Genomic DNA, 23,572 nt, shown 5'->3' on the forward strand with positions numbered 1-23,572 from the left:
GAGAGCATCTCCCCGTGTCACGTCCACGCCGTCGTTCAACGCAACCGCAGCCGCGTGGAACAACAACAAGAACAACAACAACAACAACAGGCGCGTCACGGACGGGGGGGGGGGGTGCACACACACACGCACACACAAAAAAGGCAGCAATTTCCATTGAGCCGCGGCGTATTTAACCAGGTGACAGCGCGGCCAGACACGAGCCACTTGGCCTGAACAAAAGAGCGGGGCTCACACGGCCGGGCAAGCAGCGGACTGACGACCCCCCCCGACCCCCCCCGACCCCCCCCAACCACCCCCCCACAGCCCCCCCCAACTCCCCCCAACCCCCCCAACCCCCCCCAACCCCCCCCCCCCCCCAATCGCCCCACCACAAAATCCCGATACGGCTCTCTGGATTTTTTTTTGTTACTTGAATCGAAAAATCCCCAGACAGCGACCACGTCGAGATGCGAATAAAAAGGCAACACGACCGCCTTTGTCGGTGACATCTGTCCCACCTCGCCACCCTCCCCTCGCACCCCCCCCCCCCCCCCCCCCAGAAAATACACACGACAACTACGGACCTCGGTTCGATTCGCGACACGGGTGCCTGCCGTGTGTCTGTGTGGGGGTTTGTATGTTCTCTCTCTCGATCTCTCACGACCCATGTGCTCCATGCGTTTCCTCCGGTGGCGAGATGTTAACTAGCTCGCCTGGTATACAAGAGCGGTCGCGGGTTCGATCCCGACCCTGACGCCTGCTCTATATATGGAGTTTTCGTGTCTCTCTCCCCCGTGGTCGCGTAGATTTTTGTTCTCCGGGACCCCTGAGGTTTTTCCCTGCACAATTTAGTAGCGTGCGTTTTAGACTCTTTGGCTGCTATACATTTCCACATGTTGAGCTGTCATTAGTGGCCGGAACGCTTCTGAAAAAGAGCTACATGAAAATAAAACATAATGAAATAATATTTTCATTATTTTATTATTTCTCTTCTACGTGACTTTACCGAAAGAACCAAGAAGATGAATCCCTGCAGTCACGAAAGCTTTAAATCGAAATTTAAGAGCTACATAGCTCAGTGGGTAATATTAAACGTGAGTAAATCGTTTAATAAGTGTATATAAACATACGTTAACTGGGTATTGGTCAAAACATCCCAACACTGAAAAAATACAAAATTTGGATCTCACACCACGCCAGTGTGCTCACCATTACAAAGACAAAGATCCCCCATACAGCCTTAAGATACTGTGGGGTCAAGTGCTGCGAGCGAACACCAATGAAGGCCGCCACAGCACACGAGGGGGGTGTGGTGGCCTGCACCACGCCCGGCCGCCTTTGTATTCCCAGCGGCGATGTTGACACATCACGCCGGGTACACATTTGAGGCTGAGTCGACCTCGGGGTAGGCCCAGAGGGCCGGTTCAGAATATCGTCACTGGCGGTGGCCCTGAGCGGGAATCGAACTCGGGTTGCTGGCCATTACAAGCACAGCAGCAACTCACAATGCGAGAATCGGGCAAAACCATAACAAAAGCCAAGAAAATCTCTGACTACAGCTGAGGAGGGGGGGGACAAAACCTCACAAGCTGTCACGTATATCTCTAAACCATCACTTGCGGTCACTCGAAGGGCAATTATGGCAGCACTTCTCTGCACTGTAAAGTATAATACAGAGCAAAAAAATAAAAATATCCACACCGAAGCGATTTCTTGCTCAAAGCAGCGTCGACAGCCCTGAGCCATATTCTTGGTTCTTTCGGTAAAGTCAAGTAGATGGAAAATAAAAATAAAGTAAAAAAAAAACTATTTACAATTTAAAATAAAAGTAAACAAACCACGACGTTTCGATCGCAACACACGCGGTCTTCATTAGGCGCTTGATGAAGACTGCCTGATAATGACTGCTTGTGTTGCGATCGAAACGTCGTGGTTTTTTAAACTTTTATTTTTAATTATTATTTTCAAATTAAAATCATTTTTATTTTCTATCTACGTGACTTTACCGAAAGAACCAACAATATGAATCCCTGCAGTCACGAAAGTCAACATTTCACAGCCCTGAGCCAACGGTGAAAATGGGAAAGGTTGCCCACTCCCAATGTGGGTTGACAAGGGCACGGCTCTCCCACACGGCTCAACACACGTGTACGCTCGCCTTCCGGATGGGCGCGGTGGGCGAAGTACGGTGCGAAAGAAGTTCAACTCGGCGTACAAAAATCGCCGCGGTGTTCTCAGTGCACGCGTAGAATGAACGCAGCGGCGCGCAGTCTTTGGGGGGGACGACGACATTTATCCATCGACGATTCGCACTAACAGGGGAAACGCACCTCGACTCCCCGAAAGCTCTTAACACAGCTCTCGACTTATATTTTGGTGACACATGGGCGAACTTGACGGATGGACGGCCCCGGTAATGAATCCGGAGCGTGGCGGTTTAATAATGATAATATATATATACACACACAAATGTACTTTGTCGTATATCATCATTGCCCTTTAGTAACTATAGGGAGTGGTGGCGCAGTGGTTAGCACACTGCGTGGAGTTGGCTGGCCGGTCACGGCTAACGTCAGTGGCGGGTGGATTACCTGAACCGGCCCTGGCTTTCCTCCGTCACCACGACGATTTCGCCAAAACCCGAGCTGACCAGCGTGGTGAAGTATGGCCAAACGAACCTCTATGACCGGACACCAGTGCGTGGAAGGCATTCGTCTAGCAGTGGAGTAATAGGGTTGTAAATGATGAGCTGAACTCAACTATTATTTTTATTTTACCAGGTAAGGCCCACTGAGCTGTAGAGCTCTTTTGCAGAAGCGACCTGGCCACAGATCATAGCTCAACGAATTAGCAGTCGCCAAATACTCGAAACGCACGCCAATTATAAATGTGGAGGGAACAACCGGAGGACCCGGAGAAAAATCCACGCGAGCATGGGGAAAAAGGCATGAAAACTCCAAATATGCAGCAGGCATCAGGATTAGAATCGAACCCACGGCCTCCTGTATACCAGGCGAGGTAGTTAACATCTCATAGCCACCGCGGCGCCCTGGAGATGGGATTCTCTGCTGTGATATGGGTAAGCATCCTCTCCTTTGCAAACGCAACCCTTGCTGAAGTTATTTTCAGCCGACAAACTCTCACGGGATATGAGATGAGGCCTCGGCATTCGCTAGAGTTCGGTTCTTAACAATCAGCGCGAAAGTCGAGACTACGACGTTTATATTTGGACGTAAAACGGGGGGGGGGGGGGGGGGTTAGGTTCACCTGTCCGACTGAACGTAAGGCAGAAAACAATAAGTGTTTCATAATATTAATCCCTGCACTGTACCCATAAACAACATCCAATATGTCGCTAATTCAATTGTACAACACAGACAGATAATAACGCGACAAAATAAGTGAATCAAAAAAATACATCACAAAATTATAACACTGCACCGTACATTTGGGAAGCCGCATTTACCTCGGCACAAAAGAAGGTCATGGTCAAGGAGATGTCAATGATGCCACTTCCAAATGCGTCTGCCATGGCACGTGCTCGACTCGCGGACGCCGAGATGCGTGTGGCCGGGACTTGTTATTGAAAGGAGTCTTACGCTCGCAAAGGAACGCATCGAATTTGCACGCGCAAGGGCTCAATGCTTGTCCGAGTCGAAATCTCGTGAGAAATTGGTTCACGCGAATCCTTGGCAGCCTTCGCGTTTATTTTACTTTACCGGGCAAGGGCCCCGCTGAGCTGTATAGAGCGCTCGTTTTTCAGAAGCGACATGGCTCTTACAAATGATAGCTCAACGAAGTGGCTGATCATCACATGGAAATGCATCGCAGCCCAAACACTCTCTAAACCAGTGGTTCTTAACCTTTACTGCAGCCTGCACTCCCCCTTAGATCTCAATCGTTAAAACAATGTTCATAAACACATAGGGATCGATTAAACTCAGGAGTTACTTACGTGCCATTGCTTCATTTGTCTTTATAAATCCTTCATATTAAGTTCACTTACTTGCTTGCGCGCTTACGGCCGTGCAAATCTTTCGGTCGTTTTTTAACCCACTTCCCGTGATCCAATCGAGCTGACATTTTGCACACAGACTCGTTGTGCGTGACAATTTATTTTCGTGAAAAATTTTTTTTCCAAAATGTTACACTTTTTAGGAAAAAATAAATTATATTTAATTACCAATTGCTTAATGGTGGCAGGCAATCATCTGACCCATAGGTGGCAGCCATCTCAAGACAGAGGACGAGAGGACTCTAGCCGCCACGCATATAAAGGATTTATAGTGAAAAACTTTGTTTTTACGGGTTAATTTTTTCGATTATTTACCTTCGAAATAAATCTGGCATGTCTCGCACCCCCAGGAAGGGCATCTCGCACCGCTGGTTAAGAGCCACCGCTCTGAACGTACGTTTCTAAATGAATATCAAATTGTTGATGACACCAGCATAGCAACAATTCCTCACATCGCAGGCGAGACGGTCATTGGAATTCACCCAAGCAATACAAGAGACACAGTCGGGCTGAACTCCCACTCTGTACAAAACGGTCATATCGATTACGTTGGTTTACACATCTGTGCCTCGCAACGCTTCCATTTATCGCCAGCGTCCATCGTTCACGCAACATTTGCCTTCTCACGATTGCCGAGTAGCTGCAGACGATCTGGAAGGCAGCAACCAAGCTACCAACAATTGCCCAAAGCTCTGCAATCCCCTATTCACACAGATGCTTTCATACAATTCATTGTGTATTGGTCTTTGATGTGTGTGTTTTGTCGGGTTGCGGTGCGCGTGCCACCACCCTCGTTTGCACGGAGAGCCTCTCCTCTGCACCAGCGTGGACGGCACCCTCGTGTTCACCTTCTGAAGCGCTCGCTCGTCACCGCGGCGTGCGCGATGACCACCACCACCACCACGTGACTTTTCTTTCGTGTTGCGCGCGGTGCATTTATCGCCACAGCACGTGGATTTATAGCGTTTGATTTATGTGTTTGGTGGTGACTGTGTTTCGTATCGGAATCGCCTTCAGTACTGTTGCTGCTGGCGGCAATAAAAGTTGTTTAAAAGTCAAAGTCTCCGGGTGCCTCGCTTTCACCAGGCACGCACGGAGTGACGATCTCTCTCTCTCTCTCCTTGTCGTCTGGCCGATGTGAACATGGCAGAGCAACAACTGCATTTTCACATCCAGATGGTCAAGCCAGATAGCCGGGTCCGGAGCAGCGAGGGGAGTGCCATCGCGGACGTTTCATTCGTATATTTGCCGATGGGGGGGGGGGGGGGGGGGGGGTTGGGGCAATTGCGTCGTGATATTGCACGGCCTGCTCTGAATGACCACAATGACACACTTATTGGAGAGTTATACAGAGCCGTCTCCGGGAATTCTGGCTTCCATCCCGGAAGAAAATAAACAACACCGCTCGTCCCACATCCACACACGGCACAAGCAGCAGTAGCAGCACGTGGCGACTCCTTTAAAATCGCTCCACAAGCACGTGGAGCGAAACGTCGGACGTCGTGCCGGACACGAGGAGGTACAATCCGAGGTCGCATCGGGAGGGACGCGTCATCTCTTATCTTGGAGTTTTCCAGTCGGCGTTACCTTAAGCGATTTTTTTTCGCGGACAAAAAAAGCAATATCATCAAGATGAAAGGCGATCGCTTCTTCTATCGCGCTGTGTAATTATGGCTTAAACACTGTTGACGTCATTATAAATATATAAAAAATGACTTTTAATCTTCTCACGGGCGATGCGTCGCAATGACGGCGCTCACGACAAGAAGGACGCGCGCGGAGGGGAGGAGGGTATCGGCAGACTTTCCAAATTTATTACTTTTTGCCGATTTCCAGCACAGAGAGACCTTGTCACAACAGCAGGAGTAAAGAACAAAAAAAAACAACATCACACACCTGTACACAACCTCACCGCGGCGCGCGTGTTTACAGTAAAATAACAGCGGCGTACAGCGAAACGAACAAAGCAACGATCTTTTTTCTTGTTACGCACAAAAAAAACAATACATCACGTCAATTCCTTTGCGTGGGTGTTTGTGGTATGCGAAAGCAATTTCAGAGGTGCCCCGGGTTGATGCACACACAGTGACCAAGCAAAAAAAAAATTTCATTTCGTGGTGGTTGATACATCGCACAAAATGCATCCGCTCTATGCCGCCGGGACAAAAATAAAACTATACGGACGTACGCGTTAAATAAGTGACACCAAACTCCTCGAAAGAGAATCAGAAACAATGGGGGAAATTACCCGGCAATAGTTTCCCCAATGAAGTCAATAGACAGATGCGTTCATTAAGGACAAACGCGAGTTAGCGTTTTGCGAACAAATATACTTTGGACCAAAACAACCCACCTCCTGGAATCATTTGTTTAAATATGCTAACCCACACGCAAAATTGTATTTTGACGCAACGATGACGCGGGTTTTGTTTTCTCTCCCAACTTCCCTGTGGTTTCCCTGTGGCAGAACTTGACAACCATTCGAACAAAACGAGAGAGAAAGTACCCCCTGCTTTGGTAGGCAAATGCCCTGCAGTGTCGAAAAGACTTAATTCCTACAAAATCCACCGGCCCGCCTTTAAAATCTTTCACATCGAGTGCCGTCAGTCGACGGAGTGGAGCGGACGCAGCCGTGCCAAAAAAACACAAAAAACACCCATAATCTGTCTCATTTGCAGCGGTTGGCAACAAAAAAAAGAAGAAACCTTAGCAAAACCACAACTTGACAGCGTCGTTTTACACAGGCGGAGGAAGCGACGACACGATTACCGGCACAGCACAGGGGCACGTGTCGGCAGGACGACGCTTACGGCAAAAAGGTGTGCGCTGGCGTGAGAAACGACGCGTGTGGATTTTAGTCCGTGTTTAATTCATTTGCATATCACAAAAAAGTCCCCCCCCCCGCCAACCCGGCCTTGATGGAATTTATGAAGTGATTTTGGAATAAAACATTCACAGTCGCTTTGATTCTTTTTTGTTGCAAGTCCTCGGGGGGGGGGCTGTTGGTCGGAAGAAGACTGGTCCCGCTCAACGGTAAGATCACACGCCGAGGAGGAATGGACAAAAAGGGGGGGGGGGGGTGCGCGTGGAAGTGTGGGGGTGTGGGGGGCAACGCTGAAACGTTGACGGCGGAAAAGCTGGGGTAGAAAAATAGTTCCGAGTCCAGCGAGTAGTCATGAGATGGCGTGCGTGATCAGGAGAGGCCCCCCGCTTTGCAGCGACTACGCGACTCCTTCGCCGAAGGCCCAAACCTGCTCACAAGTCTCCAACCTTCTGCCGGCCTGTCGCGACTCCTTCCAGCAACCGTGGCGAGGGGCTGGCGGGCGGGCGATGTCGAAAAATAAAAATCGGCGGACCTGAAAAAGCCAAAACGCGACAAAACGCGCTGCGTGGCCGGGGAGATTTTTTTTTTTCCCCCCGACAGTCCAGCTGTGATCCAAGAGGAAGAAAATACATTCATTTTCATCGCTGCAACCACCCTAAACACACCCAACTCGACACACGAAATGTTGTTTGACTTTTCATCAAACCTTTTGTTCCCCCCCCCCCCCCAAAAAATATATGTATACGGTAAAAGAAATGTACACCTCGTCTAACCCCACCGCCCACGCGTAAAACTGTACATCTTTAAAGACCGCAAGGAGTTCGCGGATGGTTTGGAAAATAACGTGAGCCCCAACTGCTCCTTGCTTGTACCCACATTTTTAAACGCTGTTGACACGCAAACCTCCCGGAGGAGAATAACACGTTAATCACACCATTAGGTACGTTTTACATTAAGATTTTTTTTCGTAAATACTAAACGTGTCCCGTGTGAACTGTGTAACACCACTGACGCCTAATGGTGACACTGTCGAAATACTGACGTAGATGATCACCAAATTTAACGAATAGAAAATAAATTTCGACTTAAAGCTTTCGTGACTGCAGGGATTCATCTTCTTGGTTCTTTCGGTAAAGTCACGTAGAAGGGAAATTATTAAAAAATAAAACATAATAAAATAATTCTCATGACGTTTCGGCCACAACGCAAGCAGCCGTCCTCAGATGAAGAACAGGTCTGTCGGGAAGACAGCGTCTGAATGACAGACCTGTTCTTCACCTGAGGACGGCTGCTTGCGTTGTGGCCGAAACGGTGAGAATTATTTGATTATGTTTCATTTTTATTATTTTATTATTTCCCTTCTACGTGACTTTACCGAAAGAACCAAGGAGAAATATAAAATAGCTTAATTGTTTCGCCTGTAGGGAATTTGGCTGCCTCGGCTATCTTTGCGGGACGTCATTCCCTCAACAGCACCATCACCTGCGGACTCTGCGACCATCATAAGCAACAGGTGGTGGCCGAGCGCCGAACGGTATTAAACACAGTCCAAACAATTGCGGAAGTTCGCGTGTAAAAAAAAAAATGATCACGTGCAAAAACGTATGTGGAAATGAACATTCTTGATTTAGCAAGGCTGTATAACTCTGCAACTAAAACGCATCACGCCAAAAGGGGGGGGTTTGATGAAAATGACATGAATAAACCGTGTAGCGGGGCCACACACTGCTGATGAGACTCATTTAATCAATAAACCAGCACAAGGGTTTGCACGGCTAAATGCTGCCGGAATACACTGGGTCTGAAAAGTCCCAAGGGGGCATCGACTTGAGGGGTTTTACTATCATCACTCTAACTTCGTAGGAAATGGGAGTATTAAAATAGAATATATTTTTGTTAACATTGCAATGTGCTGCAAAAATATAAAGCTGTTGTGTATAACTGTTTGTCTGTCCAAGACGAGAACACGATGTGGAATGAAGTCTCGTCCTAGGATTTTGGCCACAGTTCACGTTGTAAAACGGCGCGTGGTGCAAACACCGACGCAGGGCGACACCGTGTGGCCACAGGCGGTGCCTACACCCACACGAACACGCGTTACGCAAAAAAAGACAATGATCCCCCGTATAGCCTGTCCACACTGTTGGGGCAAGTGTAGTTAGCGAGTAGCGCCTATTCAAGGCCGGCACGGCACACTTAGGGGGGTTGGGTGGCCAACACCACGGCCTGGGTCGCCTTTGTCTCCCAAGCGGTGACGTTTACACACCGCACCATTGTACTCATTTGAGGCCGAGTCGACCTCGGGGCGGCCCATGACCGGTTCAAATAATCGTTACCGGTGTTGGCCGTGAGCAGCAATGGAACTCGAGCGGCCGGGTTCGTAGCACAGCGCGCCGACAGCAACACTACCGCTTCCCACAACGCGCGTTACGCACACACACACACACCCCCTCCAACCAACGACTGGACAAGGTAGAAGTGCAGCCCCTGCAACTCCCTGTTCATGCCACCGCTGGCCGAAAGACCTCCAACTCACAGGTAGCTCTACAAACTCGAGAAGCACCGTTCTACCGGGAATTTTGGTCGACTATTCCACGCTGGCCAGACGAGAAGTGGTCGATTGAAATCAATGATGATAATAACAATAAGCGTAGCCGTCCGTCCCTTAAGGGGGGGGGGGCACGGCCCACAAAGTGCGATTTGCCCTGGGCCCTGCACCCCCTCCAACTATGGACGGCCCTACCCACATACCCACATTTTACCCCACCTACACGCAGAACTGTCGTGTCGATCCAGTGCGATGTGGACGCAAGTGGCGGGGTGGGATTTAAGAAGCTTGCCTCATCGTTTCACCTACACCCCCCCTCCCCCCCCCGCTCGAGGAGATCGTCGAATCGGCGACTTCTTGATCGCAAGTCCAGCCGCGTGCTAACCGCTACACACCGCCGTTGTCAAACCGCGAACTAGGTGGCGCGTGACTCGTGACCACAGTCGCAGCGAGAGGTGGACTGCGTGTTGCCGTGCCAGGTGCAGAACCGTTTCACACGCACCCCTGACATAGCACGGGCCAGATATATTCACAGAACGAGCAACGGTTGTTACGTCACGTCAATTCATCGTTCGGCTCTTTCGCACCGCCAGCAACTCCGTGGTCAGTCTAGGCCTCTCGATTGCTTCATTTCATCGAAGCTGCAGCCAAAGGTGGCGACCGAGGAGATTGAGCGATGGGATGGGCTCTTGTGCAGGAGCTAGACCTGATCCGTAACATCACGTGACCCTGTGGGCGGGGGGCAGGTGGCGACGGACTTGGGGAGGCATTCATTCAGCCGTGGATGGAACACGTCTGGTCATGACGATGATGATAAACCTCCCTCTCCGCCCCGCCAACTTCACCTCTAAAAAGCCATCCAGCAGTGGACACATCATGAATCAATTGTCACAAAAAAAATCAATGAGGAATGGCACTACCCACCAAAAAAGCGAAAAATGTGGATGATTGTTAAGCTCATGGTCTTATTCGGCTACAAATCAACGGGATAGCTGACACGGCTGATGGTGGAACGGCCAACGTGGGTTTTAAAGGTGGAACTTGCTGCGATAAAATTAAGTGACGGAACTGAATACACTGACAAAATTGGGCGTTCAACTCCGAAACAATTCTCAAGCATCACTGTTTTCTCTGTGAATCAAATGCAGATTTTCTTTCCATCGATTTGCCTATATCTGAGCGCAAAGGTTGGGGATGTGTGTGTGTGTGTGAGACCCGAGCTGCGGAACTTTATAGACATTTGACTTTGTGAGGAGCATCTTGTAATCCACAGAAAATGCTTCCCCATTCATCCTCAACAATTGTTTCCCCAACTACAAACACGTTTAATTTATAAAACAAGCAAAAATCGATCCTCACAATCACGATACGTGCATCACATTCTGCGCAAAAGAATTATTCACAATTCGCACAAGAATTATTCACAATTCGCACGCGTTCACAACTTTAAAACCTTTGGAGGTCGTCGCATCGATCCATGCCCGCTGCAGACTCGACACGTGCCGCGAGGCCTACAAATATACAGCACCAACGACGACGACGACGCGGATTTGCAATCGTCGCCACGAATATCGACAAAACCATCGAATTGTCGAGTGGCCCCCAAATGATTACGTCCACAGTACGTGCCCTTTTCCCCTCTTGCCTCTTTCACAAAAATCACTCCAAGTGGATTGGCGCCACCTCTCACAGTCTCTCTCCGCACCTCGACCAGAACCCAAACGAGGTTCGCACAAAGCTTAAATTACCGGCGACGCAACGAGCAAAGGGGTACAAAACACTGACCCTCTTTATGCGCGAATGCCAGAGCCCCTGAAAGGGCCCTCCCCAGCGGAGAGAGGAGAAGAGAGGGAAGTTACAGACTCGTCGCGCGCGCCACCCGTGCCGCCTATCCACACGGAGCACAGACACGTCCCCTTTCGCCCCCCCCCCCCGCCGTAACTACACGCGGGAGAGACGCACAGCGCTGTTTGTACATTTTAAAAAAATACAATCGACGGTGAGAGAAAAGAACTGAATAAAGACACCCATAAAAATAACTAATCGTGCAGCACATTTTTTTCGTAGCTTCCTGCGGTCGACCGGAGGAGTTTCCTGCATTGATGAAGGGCGCCAACCAACCGCCCCCCCCCACCGCCCCAAACCACCGTCCACGTGGCTTTGGACGGACAGGACCTGAGGATCACCGCAGCGGCGGGATGGGTGGGGGCGCCCCTCGCCGCGTCGGAATGGAATCATCTGCAACAAACAAGAGCAGCGGCGGCGTCGTTCAGTGTCAGTGGGGGGCACGCGGAGGCGGCATGGGGGGAGGGGGGCAAGGTAACCAAGCGGCAATGGACTGTGCGTTGGCGAAAGTGCGCGCACGTCCGATTGTGCGCGCATGTGTGCAGATAAACGCGCAAGTGCTTTTTTGCGATTGTGCAAACATGCTGGCGAGTGTGTTAGCGAGTGTGTTGGCGAGTGTGTTCTCTAGTGTGCGAGTGTTTGACGAGCGTGGCCTATCGTGTGCGAGCGTGTTGGCGAGTGTGTGGGTGTCTGGCGAGCATGTTGGCGAGTGTGTTCTCTAGTGTGCGAGTGTTTGACGAGCGTGGCCTATCGTGTGCGAGCGTGTTGGCGAGTGTGTGGGTGTCTGGCGAGCATGTTGGCGAGCGTGTTGGCGAGTGTGCGAGTGTTTGACGAACGTGGCCTATCGCGTGCGAGCGTGTTGGCGAGCGTGCGAGTGTCTGGAGGGCGCGTTGGCGAGCGTGTGCGTGCGAGCGAACACAACGAGCGTGATGTCGGTGTGCGAGCCGCACTTGGCCGGTTGCTGTGGCTGGGGTAGGTCTTGGGGAAGTTGTGGAACTGCTCCGGGGGTGGGAAGTGCTCCACCGGGTGGAAGGAGAAGCGAGACTCAAAGTCGTCTGCAGGGGGGGGGGGGAAGGGCAGAGAAAATTTCACAACACCACCGCAAACATTTCTCTACGGGTTACATATATAGCACGCGGGGTGGCGGCATTACTTCACACTCTCATGGAATTTCATCGTCATCAGCCACGATCGATCCATTGTTGGATGGTGGCCTCCCGACGATCCACGCAGAACCTGCACGCGAATCGACCCACTTCGCTGTCTCCTGGGTGGAGCGCAATCTCTCGAAAAGCTTTCAAAATCCTTTGGCTGCCTTTGAGGTCCATTATACTGGTAGGAACCTCCTGGTTACACCAGCCCAAGGGGATTATTGTGTCCGTCCGTCCGTCGTGCAGGGAGGGGCTGGGTGGAGAGGGGCTGGATGGAGAGGGAGGGGCTGGGTGGGGAGAGGATGGTGGGGAGGGGCTGGGTGGGGCTGGGTGGGGGGTGGGGAGGGGCTGGTCACCCAGTGGTGCCCTTATAAAACTCAACCTTTAACCTACTCACGCCGGCTTGTGCCCGCCCTCACAGTCGGCCATATTTGCGGAATACACCACGCCGCCGTTGACCCTGGCCATTGACCGAGCAACCCAACGTTCCCACCAGCTCCCTCCGCAGGAATGTGTTTCCTGACCGCCCTAAATCGTGACGTCTGGCCGTAACGTGTCCTGCCCCAATGCCCGCTTCACCGTCCCCCTACGTCGAGAATTTGTTCTAATTAACCCGGTTGTGTTCTCCCCAATCCGAGCGCTCCTTTTTTCCCTCTCGTAAAGCGAATTCCTGCAAACGTAAAAGGAAGTGCGACCGTGAGGCTGCGAGCCATGCAAGGTTGCGCAATGACTCACCTGCCCAGTCATTCGAGTCTTTGTGGAAGTTAGGGGGGGGGGGGGGGTCGTGATTTGATTCGAGAATGGGTTCTTAGTCTCGTTTTGTTTGCGGTTTTCCTCATTGTTATTTTTTTCCTGTTCCTCAGTTTGTACACTTTCTTTTGCCCCACCAACAGCCGCGCGTATATGATCGGCACAGACGCGTGTAACGTTTGTTCAACTAATTCCGAACCGCGCACAGCCAACCGCGCTCATGGGAGATCTCACGATCGATGCTCGCGCGTAATATTTGACGCACGCAACGCGAGCGTGTATACAAAACAATAAAAGTATGCAAATTGACGAATCTACGCATCGTTACACCCCCATCATCCTCGCACAAAACCCGTTTTATCAATACCGTGCAGTCAGGGGCGCCACAGTGGCAAGATGTTAGCTACCTCACTTGGTATACAGGAGGGTCATGGATTCGATCCAGACCCTGACGCCTGCTATATATTTCGAGTTTTCATATCCTTCCCGTAGCCGCGCGCATTTTTCTCCGGATCCTCCAGTTTTTCCCTCCGCATGTAGAATCAACATGTGTTCGAGTATTTTTCCGTGAAAATATTTCGCGATGATAAGCCACGGCGTAGAGCTATCATTTGGGGTCGCTTCTGAAAAAAAGCTATGGAAGTTCGGTGGGCCTTAAACTGCTAAAATAAAAAATAAACTCTTTAAGTTTGACAGTTTATTCTTAAGTTGAAAATCAGATTCAAGGTCAGAGGTCAGAGGATTCCCGAGTCTCACCTCCCATGGGCGACACGAGGCCGCCGGTGAACGGGTCCCTGGGGCCGTTCCTGACGTGCGGAGGGGGAGGAGGGGCGGCACCGAAACCGGTGGGGCGGCTGGATGGAGGGGGCGGCGGTGGGCCCCCGCGGCTCCTCCCGGGGGGAGCCTCGGAGGTGAAGGGGGAGCGGCCGGAAGTAGGCGGGGGCGGCGGCGGTGGCCCCCTCAACGTAACGCCGCCACCGCCACCGCCGTTCCTCGACGGCGGAAGTGGGGGCGGTGGGCCTACGGGACGATCATGAGAGGCGGGGGGGGGGGTCAGACTGCCGGACCGTCGATAACTTACAGGCTTCTTTTAGTCAATACCACCCAGCAACTGCCGACGCCGCGACGTTGAGGTGCAGGGGGTCGTTGGGTCAGCGCGGCTTGGAGAAGGGACGGGTTCCAAAACAGGAGCACCGGTTCAGATGTCACTCGATCGATGGGTAGCTCTGGCCGGGGTTTGAACTCATGTTGGCAGGTTTCGTAGCGTGGCGGCTGCGACACCATCGCTTCTCGCCATCCGGGACAAAGTGTTTAACTTATAGTTTACAATTAACAGGTGGGGGAGTGAGGGTGTGAGAATCGGCGCAGAGGAGCCAAACGGCGGGCAGAGGCCCGGACAGAAGCTACCGCAGCCCAGCAACAACGACAATAACGATGACAATGTCAACAACGTCAACAACGACAACAAGGACAACCATGACGACAACAACCACAATGACGACAATGACAACGATGACATGTATAACGACAACAACAACAGCATTGATAAAGACAATAATGATGACAACAATGACAACGACAGTGACAACAATGACGCAACGATAAAAAACGACCACAATGAAAACAACGACACCAATGACGACAACAACGATGACAACGACAACAGTGACAATGGCAACAACAATAACAGAGACAACAATGACGTCAACAACGATGACATCAACATCAACGACAACGAGCAACAACGAGCCAGGGGAGCAGCAGCTGCACCATCCCTCCGGGATTAATAAAACGACGACCGCGCGCCACGGACTCACCCGACCGGTGTGGCGGTTCCCGGCTGGGAGGGGGTGGCCGGCTGTTGCTGCTGCCCACGGGCGGAGGAGGGGGCGCCGCCGACCTCGGTGTGCCACCGCCGCCGCCGCCACCGCCGCCGCCCGAGGGGTGGTACAGCGAGTTCTGCCTCTGCGGCAGTGCCGGGCCGTCCGACACGGAGTGCCGGCTGGGCGGGGGCGGGGGCGCCATGCCGCGGCCGGACTCTCCCCGGTGAGCGGGCGGAGGCGGAGCGCCATTCCTACGCGCGGGGGGCGGTGGAGGGGAGGGGGCAGACGGCAACGCGCGGTCACCCGGATGTCATGCCAGCATCATGCCAGCGTCACGCCAGCGTCACATCGACGTGCGCGTGGTGGTGGGGGTGAAGCCGTGCCCGCCGCTGGGTATCGCTTCGTCCGTGCCAATTTGCCGGGTGCGGTCACAGGCAGCAAAGTGGCCTGGTCAACACACGAAGCGCAAAACACGCATATGCTACGAATCCGGCAAACACGAGTTCGATTCCCGCTCTCAAACAATAACGGTGGCCATTCATCTGCGCCGTTACTGGGCCTCGCCTAGGTAGACTCAGCCTCAAATGTGTACCTGGTGCAATGTGTAAACATCGCCTCTATGGGACTGGTGCTGGCCACCCACTGCCCTCTTGTGCCGTGCCGGCCTTCATAGCTTCTCACTCTGCCGCACTTGCTCCAAAAGTCTGCGAAGGCTATATGGGGGTATCTTTGTCTTTGTAGGATAACTCACAATGCATCCACCCAAACAAACCACAAAAATGCTCTCTTATCTTATGAGAAAAGCTCCTGCCAAGTGCAAAAAAATAGAGACAGAGCGAGCCTGCCCTGAATTGTTCTACCCCGTTCCAGTGGTGGAGTCTGGCACACTCGGTCAAGATGGACGAATTATTTATACATGAATCATAGTCCTAATTGGTGGACATACTATGTGCACGTTAAAACACCGCTTGATTATTACAGTCTACCACTACTACAACCACCACCACCATGTTCCCGTGAACTTGACTCATTGATTCCTCCACCCGTGTGGAGGACTGGATCTCTACCAGACGCTGACTATTTCGTCTCATCCACCGCACTTGTGTCCAACCACCACCACCACTACCACCATGCTCCAGGCCAACAAGAATGACTTGTACAAAAAAGCCATATGAAACGAGTAGGGGGGTTTCTCAGATATTTCACTCCCACTGACTGTGTCAAATACATCAGTGAGATTAAAGTTGAGCCACCCTATAAGGATCGACTTCAATGGACGAATCGGTGCGTCGTCAAACACGGCTGTCGTCCTGCACGTAAGCGTCTGTGGTGTCAGCGCCAGGGTGGCGAGATGTTATCTCCCTCGCCTGGTATGCAGGAGGTCGTGGATTCGATCCTCGACCCTGACGCCTGCTGTATATTTGAAGTGCGCATCTTCTCCCCGTGGATTCTTCACCTGGTCCTCCGGTTTTTCCCTCCAACATTTAGAATCAACGTGCGCGTATTTTGCTGCTAGAAATTCCCACACGATAATCACTATTTGTGATGCCCTAGATCGCTTCTGAAAAAGAGCTGTACAGCTCAGTGGTGCCTCACCTGGCAAAAACAAAATCGGTTGAGTTGCTTCGTTCACGCAAAGATAATTATCAAAGGGGCACGACGATCGAGAGGGCGCACGGAATGCGTGAGAAACGGGTGCCAAAAAAAGACACAGTGCGGCCACGTGGCATTTAAAAGTGGAGGTGCAAACCGGGGGGGGGAGGCCTCCATCCCAACCCCTTTGCCACCTGATGAAAAAAAAAACTCGCCAACGTTACGTAACAAAGCCACCGGGGAGCGGGGGGGGCGTTACTCTCACAAGCCGCTGCTGTGTCTTCGTTTCCTGCGGCTGGACAAGCGTGCGGATTTTGCGTACTGCGGGGTTCACAAAGGTTTTCACAATTCGTCACGCTCTGGGCAATGCGGAGAAGAATGCCAAAATTTCAGTTCTGCAAGCTAACAGTTTTGCAAAAAAAAACACACGACCGCGCCATGGCGTCGGGAGTGGGTTGGGGGGAGGGGGGGGTAGAATAACTAGCAACGAAAACACACACATTGTCACGACACCCTCGAAAAAAACCTTTACGTGCCAAGGGATAAAAAGGTGAACAATTAAAAAATATTTTAAATCCTGCGTTTGTTCGGCCGCATATAACAGACAAAGATTAAATCCCTCAGAGCCTGAACAGACTATTGGGGCAAGTGCTGTTAGCGAGCACCTATGAAGGACAAAAACAGCACACGATGGGGTGGGTGGCAAGCACCACGCCCGGCCGCCTTTGTCTCCCTAGTGGCGATGTTTACACACCGCATCATTTACTCATTTGAGGCCGAGTCCATCTAGGGGAGGCCCAGGACCGATTCAGATAATCGTCACTGGTGTTGGTGGCCGTGAGCAGGAATACAACTCGGGCCGCCAGGTTTGTAGCTCAGCACGTTAACCGCTACACCACCACTCCCCGGCGTGGCTCGGTTGCACAGCAGAAAAAAATATGAAAATTCTCCTTACACAGATACACAAATACACACACACACACACACACCGATCGCTCTGTAAATGAACAAACGGCCACGACGCTTGCAAACCCCCCTGGCCGGGCCCCCTCACCTGCTCGAGTAGTGGGGGGGTGGCGCGGGGGGGCCCCCCTTTCCGTACGAGTGGGCCGACGGCGTCAAAGGCTCCCGGTACGGTGGGGGAGCGTCCCTCCTCATCGATGTCCTGTGCGGGGGCGGCGGTCTGTCCCTGCCTTGCATGGGGGGCGGCTGGCTGCTCTGACGCAGCTGCTGCTGCTGGCTGTTGTTGTTGTTGCTGCTACCGCCGCTGCCGCTGCCGTACTGCCCTCCCGCGCCCGCGTACGACGAGTGGAGCGACGAGGCGGGCCTGGGCGTCGCCGGGGACGCCGGGTAGGAGGGACGACGGGCGCCGGGGGACGCGGCCTTGGTGCCGTGCGGCGGCGGCGGCGGTGGCGCCACGTGGTGCGGCTTGCTCTGGCCCGCGCCGCTACGGTAACCGGCGGGGTTGCCGGCGCCGTACGCCTGGTGGGCCGACGACAGCACCGACGGTTCGGGCGCAGGGCCGTTGAGGTTGGTGGCGACGCTGCTACTGTACAGCGAGGAGCGGGGGCGGCTAGGAGGGCTCGGCATTCGACTGCTGCTGGTGCCGCTGCTGCTGCTGCTGCCAGCGCTGGAGAACGGCCGTGGCGTCAGGGAGATGCCGGCGGGACGGCCGCCCGGCGGCGGGTGCATCGCTCCTCGGCTCCCACCGCTGCTGCTGATGCTGCCGGAATCTTTTGTAACGGACAAGGGCGGAGGCGAAAGTTCGTAATACAGTAGGAACCCCTCTTAACGACGGTAATTTGTGCCACGAAAACCGGTCGTTAAGTGATTTGGTCGTTAAGAGAGTACAGGAAAGACACGTTAAAGGATTCATTCGTTCTGAAAGTTACCATTTTTCATCCAAAAAACGTACTTTATAATATTTATACAATGGATATTAATACATAAATATAGCAACAACATTATAAACACACACTATTTTAAGAAACATGGTTAATCAATGGATAAATTAATATTTACAGGGGAATGGCCGATAAGCGAACACATTGGGCTCTATGAAGGCCCGTCGTTAAGCGATTAGTCATTAACAGGGGTGGGCGTTAACAGGAGTTCCACTGTAATATGAATACGATAAACTATCCCCATTTGCCATTCGCGCCGTTCTCATAGCACAAGGCTATCTGGCACGAAGGCACGGTGTTTCAAAGACGTTAGGCTTGCAGTAGTTTCGCAGTCGTGGGGGCGATGTTGCTACGCATAACCTCATTTGGAGAAAGATGCTGGCACACAATGGCCTACTCTTTTCAAGTGATGACCCCCCCAGCGACACGCGCAAACACGGACACACAAACACACTCGCAGCCCTCCGAGTGCCATAACCACGCTCCTGCTTACCTCCATTGTCCCGTGCCGTGGTAGGACGCAGTTGAGGGACGCCACCGGCAAATAGCCCGCCAACACCACCGCCGCCACCACCACCACCGCCACCGCCCCCTCCCTTGGGTTCTGCGATGTTGAAACCACCGTGTTTCAGGGACAAGTCAGCACAGACTGCCAGTGCAGCAGCGGAATTTCAACAGGATGCGAACAAGTCAAACTGGCTTCTCTGTGCCAACTGGAGATGCGTGTACGAGCGTGCAAGCGTGAAATTTATCGCCCTTTTTATTAATCCACTGGCGGACGAAGGCCTCCCCTCGCCCACCGGTCGTAATGGGGTTGTTTGCCCATCCTTCACCGCGCTGATTAGTGCGGCGTTGGTGAACTCGGGTGGGGGCGGTTGTGCACCCACGACCGGTTGAGATATCGCTCGCCACCGATGTTAGCCGTGGCTGCGAAAGAACCTCAAGGTTGATGATCGGCCAGTGTGCTAGAAAAACCCAGCATCCCGAGTTCGATTCCCAGCTGCTGCTAACATAGTATATCTAAAACCGGTGTTGGGCCTCCACTAGGTTGACTCATCCTTAAAATGAAAACCTCATGCTGCGTGTAAATATCAGCACTGGGGAGATAAAGGTTGTGGTGTTGGCCAACCTCTCGCTCGTGCTTGGATCCGGCCTTCATAGGTGCTCCCTCAAAGTAACTGTCTCTGCAGTCTGCTAAGGCTATACGGGGGATCTTTGTCTACGTACAGGCCTGTAAGCTCGTGTGTGTACGAGTACGCGTGCTTGTACAAGCATGCGTGTGCACGTGCGGTCGTGGCAAGTGAGGGTGTTTCGGCAAAATCACCGCGCCGCTCAAAAATCCTCGCCGCATGGTCTCAACATGTCGTGACACGGAGAAGAAACACACACCGCCCAGGAGGAGCACGCGTCCCTCCCTCAAGCCATTCCTATCCCTCCCCGCAATCCATCCCTCCCTCCCACACTCTCTCCCTGTTCCTGTCTCCATCCCCCCAAAGGCTCGCCTCATCTCTCCCTAGCTCCCTCTTCCTCCATCCCTCACTCCCTTCACCTCTTTCTCTCTTCCATTCCTCCGGCCATCTCTCCATCCCAGCCAGCCACCCACCTTCCCATCCCGCCCTGTCAACCCCCCCCGAGCGCTGACTCACTGTCTATGAGGGGTGCGCTGCGGTCGTTTGTCACGATCTTCTTCAGACGCGCCCCACTTTGAATGTCGGAGAGCAGCGCTCCCCTGCCCCTCTGCTCCGTGCGCGGTAGCCTGGGAGGCTCAGTGTTGGCCTGGAGACAGATGAGCAAGCAAGCATGCTGATTGCTGGGGCTGTGTTCTTTATATACATGGAAGACACAAACTGATATTTAGTAGATATATAATAAAAAACAAAAACCTCACCACATTCGTCAATAACTCTGTTACGACGTTAAAAAGCTAAAGTATATTACAGGTGATGTTTTTGTCAATGGCCTTTCCTCACAGCGCATATAGGCCATAGATGGAGTGTCTATCTTATGCTGTAGACAACACACCTAGGCTGCATCCGAATTAGTTTCGGATACAGAAGACTTTGTGAGATTCTAGTTGTTTTTTTACGGCAATTTCAGAAACCTTCGAGTTGGATTTTACGGTGTTAACGTCGCCGCGTGATATCCCCTCCTTCCACCCCACTCCCCCCACCATTAAAATGCCAATTCAGCCACTGCCCCACACTGCATGTAACCGAGCGCTATCCAGGCGCAAAAACCCTGCTGAGCTTCCGAGATCCGGTGCAATCAAGAAATCAGGTGCATTCTGGGTGGTTTGTGGTCATGCTTGTAACAAAAATTAACTTGATCACGCACCTTAGGACGGTCTGCATAATAAAAAAAACCTGGAGGCCCCCAGCTAAAGTACAACACGTACGAAGTGCTGGGAATTTTGAGTCAAATCAGCAATAGCCACACGAGATGACGTTGCACGGTGTTGCGACGATGGCTTCAGGAAGGGAGGGCGGAGGAGGAGCAAGCATGGAATGTAAGTAGAACGTTTTTATGCACCACACATAGCCCCACTGTACTAAATGTGACATCACGTTAGCCAAAAAGGCAAATAGCTCTGACTGCTGGTTTTTTACCGATGTTCTGGGAAAAAAAATTTGGTCAATTTTAGGCCAATTAGCGACGCAACTTTACGCAAAGAAACTGTATTCACAATGGATCACGTTCACCAGGATTATCGTGAGCCTCGCAAAGCAGACGAGACAGGCAGACGGGCACAAAGACAGAAGCACAGAGACAGGACAGACTGACAGACGGACAGACAGGGGACAGACGGACAGACAGAGATATGGACAGACGGATGCACAGACGAAGAAGAACGGGGAAGAGATGGAAACAGAGCGACAGACAGACAGCCAGACAGACAGAGCCAATGAATTCACGCCGTCAACACCTTTGCTAGAACGCTTTAAAACAAAGCACCCTGGTACGGTGAAAACAGTTGTTGTTGTTTTCCCGAGTCATAATCCTTGACGTTTTCATTATTTATTTCTGGCTGCAAACTTCCAGAGGCACGCGAAGACACCCGTTTGGCGGGCTTACCTGCGAGAAGGTGGGGGGCGGGGGAGCCGCGGGGGGTGGCGGGGGTGGGGGAGGGACTGGCATTGTCCGCTTACGACTTCTAAAACGCAAATCACCCAAGAGCCGTTGGGGGGGGGTGGTGGTATGTACGGATGCGTCTCTCTCGCCTGCCGATGCCGCTCGCGGATCGTCGGCCCCACACCTCCCCGCCCCAACCTGCGAATGGCAGCGAAAGCAGGGGGGGGGGCACCTCTGTTTAGCTGGGGGGTAGGGGGGCAGGTGAGTGCGACCAGCCGAAACATCGATAAGTGATCCGTCTGCGCATTCAAATCACGTGGAAAGAGAAAATAATTAATTAAATGATAGCATACGACTTTTCGATTGCAACACAAGCAATCATCATCAGGTACAAATGAAAGAGAAAACAAAACCTAGTTAACTTAGAAATGTAATGCAATACAACGCAGAGAGTCGATTAACATAACAGTCAACACCCCACCTGGTTGATTATCTCCGTGTCTGTGTTTTGTCTCGCTCTTAAATTTAGCAATCTTTGGAAGAACATAATCAACCAGGTAGGGTGTTGACTGTTATGTTAGCCGACTCTCTGCGACTCTCTCCGTATTACTTTATTTTTCTTCGTGACTTTACCGAAAGAACCAAAGAGTAATTCATGCAGTCACGAAAGCTCCAAATCAAGTGAGCATACATTGCTTTAGGAAAGCCGACGGATCTCTTCCCTTTCGAGGCTCGTCGCTGGACTGAACGAACAGAATCGACGAGAGACAGAGGGAAGAGATGAGACGGACAGAATGAATGAGACAACGAAGGAGATCGCAGGACAAACAAGACTACCAGTAGGAACAAAACAGAGGTAACACAAACAAGCCCGAATATAAAACAGACGGTATAAACGAGACAAGACAGACAGCACAGAAGAAACTGAACAGAGGAAACAAAACTAACGAGGCATACAGCACTAACGAGACGGACGGTAACTAAGGACGAGGCAGCACCGATGCTAATTCTAGTACGAACAGGAACACCGCGTACGGACGAGACGATGCATGCAACCCGGAGGGGACGTACAGCGCGGCGCAAACCAGACGCGAGGGAGCCCAGTCGATTGCACCAACCGAGCCACGAGCGTCGAAGTCGCGACGAGCAATCGGAGTCGCGAGGACGAGAGCGTGCACGGACACGCGCCCGGCGGCGCTTGGCTTTCACAGAAGTTTTGAGAGACCGCACGGGATGCGGCTTGGAAAACAGACGGACGCACGGCTGACGAGGGAGGAGGAGGAGAGCTCGGAGGCGCTGGAATTACACTCGACGGCACAGTAAATAATTTAAGCTGCGTGCGTGCAAACACCTCGCTGCCGCGGAGCACGCGGAAACCGTGCAACTGGGATGGCATGCTGCCGCACGACATTCTCATGGTAGACATTCGCAGCCAATTGATCTTTTCCCAACAATCCATATACGCTGCTGCCCTCTCCGTCACCTTGGGCTACATTTTGACAGTTTGTGTGTGTGTGTGTTGTTAGTGTGTGCGTGCGTAGGCGCGCATGTGTACGCTGGTCTATGGGGAGCGGTAGCGCAGCGTTACGAAGCTGGCCAAACGAGTTCGATTCCCGCTCACGGCCAACACCAGCGATGATTATTTGAACAGGTCCTGGGGCCTCTCCCCCTGGGTCAACTCTGACTCAAATGAGTTCCTGGTGCCATGCGTAAAAACATCGCCACTGCAGAGACAAAGGTGGTCGGGCGTGGTGCTGACCACCCACCCCCCTCGTGTGCCATGCCGGCCTTCATAGGTGCTCTAGAACAGCACCTTCCCCAAAAGTCTGTTCAGGCTATATGGGGGATCTTTGTCTTTGTTTGCATGTGTATGCTTGTCTGTCTGTGCGCTTTTGGGTGCATCTACGTGTGTGTCTGTGCATGTGAATTCGTATGCGGATGTGTAGTGCAGCGGTTAGCGCGGGTTCGCTTCCCGTCCACGGCCAACATCAGTGACAAAGCTGAGCCGGGTCAAGGCCTCCCCCTTTATCGACTCGGCATTAAATGAGCAAGTGGTGCGGTGTGTAAA

General features: G+C 52.2%; 1 protein-coding gene across 3 annotated transcripts in view; it reads right to left on the reverse strand.

The window, feature by feature from the left end:
* Window positions 1-8,185: 8,185 nt before the first annotated feature.
* LOC133357622 (WAS/WASL-interacting protein family member 2-like) overlaps window positions 8,186-23,572 on the reverse strand; it is a 37,471-nt gene continuing 22,084 nt past the window's right edge. Inside the window, exons 1-9 of one of the 3 annotated variants that reach the window (XM_061575678.1) lie at window positions 22,623-22,839; window positions 21,508-21,702; window positions 20,082-20,211; window positions 18,929-19,039; window positions 17,586-18,264; window positions 14,933-15,189; window positions 13,872-14,135; window positions 12,165-12,269; window positions 8,186-11,607 (exon numbers count right to left, since the gene is read on the reverse strand). In XM_061575678.1, the coding sequence (XP_061431662.1) occupies window positions 11,552-11,607; window positions 12,165-12,269; window positions 13,872-14,135; window positions 14,933-15,189; window positions 17,586-18,264; window positions 18,929-19,039; window positions 20,082-20,211; window positions 21,508-21,570 (1,665 nt within the window). In that variant the 5' untranslated portion in view covers window positions 21,571-21,702; window positions 22,623-22,839 and the 3' untranslated portion in view covers window positions 8,186-11,551. Of the gene's footprint in view, window positions 11,608-12,164; window positions 12,270-13,871; window positions 14,136-14,932; window positions 15,190-17,585; window positions 18,265-18,928; window positions 19,040-20,081; window positions 20,212-21,507; window positions 21,703-22,575; window positions 22,595-22,622; window positions 22,840-23,572 lie in introns of those variants that run through there. The other 2 variants (XM_061575688.1, XM_061575670.1) reach the window with 2 other exon arrangements.

The sequence above is a fragment of the Lethenteron reissneri genome, chromosome 7 (assembly GCF_015708825.2).
Source record: "Lethenteron reissneri isolate LAM-NWPU_2019-01 chromosome 7, ASM1570882v1, whole genome shotgun sequence".
Classification (NCBI taxonomy): Eukaryota; Metazoa; Chordata; class Hyperoartia; order Petromyzontiformes; family Petromyzontidae; genus Lethenteron; species Lethenteron reissneri.